At 54.0% G+C, this 1,632-nt stretch overlaps 1 protein-coding gene across 1 annotated transcript in view; it reads left to right on the top strand.

Moving 5' to 3' along the window:
- Positions 1-690: 690 nt before the first annotated feature.
- The window catches only part of Slc22a3 (solute carrier family 22 member 3), a 110,688-nt gene continuing 109,746 nt past the window's right edge, over positions 691-1,632 (top strand). Inside the window, exons 1-2 of the mRNA XM_010631163.2 lie at positions 691-756; positions 1,239-1,509. Coding sequence (XP_010629465.1) covers positions 691-756; positions 1,239-1,509 — 337 coding nt within the window. The remainder of the gene's footprint in view (positions 757-1,238; positions 1,510-1,632) is intronic.

The raw sequence follows: 1,632 nt of genomic DNA, 5'->3' as shown, positions 1-1,632 counted from the left end.
ACCAAACCTGCCCTCATGGAACTTGAGTGGTAGTACAGACACACAGATAAATTAACAAGATGGATAAATAAAACTATGTGGTAAATAAAGGAATGAATAAACACATACAGATGCCAGCTGATAGAAAGGACTTTGGAAACAAGGCAGGAAAAGGAGCCGGGGGATGTGCTTGTAGATGTGTGTATGAATGAGGTGGAGGTGGTGGTAACGGTGCTGGTGGTGGAGGTGATGGGATGAGATCTCCCTCCCCAGGTGATAACGGAGTGAATGTCTGAGGGGTGAAGGGGCTGGGGATGATACTGAGATTCTGAATCTGAGGACACAGTGATACCAAAAGATAGTACAGGAGGAGGAGCTGGTAGAGGAGGTCAGATTGAGTCGGTCCGGCAGGCAGTTAAAATCCTCATCATGGGGACGTGCATTATTTAATGAGTCATACTGTGTCTCTCATACCAACAGGGGTTTTATCTTGCACAAAATCTGTAATCCCTGAGCCAATCCCACAAGACTGGTGTGAACGCCGCAGCAAGAGTGACAGTAGTTAGAGCTGACACTTGTGATGTGCACACGGTGTGTGCACTCTTCTACCATGTTTCAGCTGTTACCTATTAAACTGTTCCGTCCTCACAGTGACCCTATAAGGTGGGTATTTAGACATTTGACAGATGGGGAAACGGCCTTGCCAGTTAAATGGCCTATGATCATGAGCTGGAGACAGATGAGGCCCCCTGGCACTTGAGCGAAGAGGGAGAGGAGGTAAACCTGTGCTCCGGCCTCTCTGGCCCTTGAAATAATCAAGCAAGGAGAAGAACGCGGCTGGATACTTGTGGAGTGGGAGCAGGTGAAGAATGGGAAGTGTTCTGAACAGCACTGCAAGCTGGGCGGCGCAGGAACCCACCGTGTGCAGTGCAGGGTGACAGGCACAGCTGGAGTTACATCCTTAGCGGATATCCACCTGGTCAAGTGACGCTGCCTCATCCAGCCAGGTGGAAGCAGAGTCCCCCAAGCAGGATCGCTCAAGATTCCGAGGATCTCTGGGGGCAACAAAGAAGGGAAACATGGATCCAAAACGTCCAGTTACCCTTCACCAGCTTCTCAGGCTGGGAGTAGGACAACTCTGCAAAAAAGGAACTCTACTCAGGCTTGGCCTTCAGGTGGTCCCTTCTCACCTTGAACTTCATGACTCTGAGCAAGGCACTTAACTGAGTTGCCGTGCTCCCTACTGAAACGTTTGACAGTCTCTGGTACATCGCCAAAATCCCGCAGAGTTCCAGACCTGCGACGGGCCCAGGGCAGGTGGCAGGGGCTGTTCTTGGAGCTGGCAGCCCTGCCCTGGACCGCAGAGTGGTCTCTGCAAGTGCAGCAGAAAGGGCGGGCTGGAGCGGACAGGCTGGAGGGAGTCTCCTGGGTCCAGGCCTGAGATCCGCGGCGCGCGCGTGTCCTCGGTCTTCAAGGGCTGCCTGCGCGACTACAGACGGACCGAATCCGAGAAGCCCCAAGAGCGGCTGGGTGATCCTGGAACTTTCGTCCTGTGGAGCCTGACCCGGAGCGGATCGCAGGGCAGGCTGCTGGCAGGGACCTAAGGGAGCTCCGCTCCGGGCCGGAGTCAATGCCGGTCACTCGCGATCCCGG

This window comes from Fukomys damarensis, unplaced genomic scaffold (assembly GCF_012274545.1).
Source record: "Fukomys damarensis isolate Sample0158 unplaced genomic scaffold, DMR_v1.0_HiC HiC_scaffold_14, whole genome shotgun sequence".
In the NCBI taxonomy this organism is placed as follows: Eukaryota; Metazoa; Chordata; class Mammalia; order Rodentia; family Bathyergidae; genus Fukomys; species Fukomys damarensis.
This window is presented reverse-complemented; position numbering and strand designations above follow the sequence as displayed.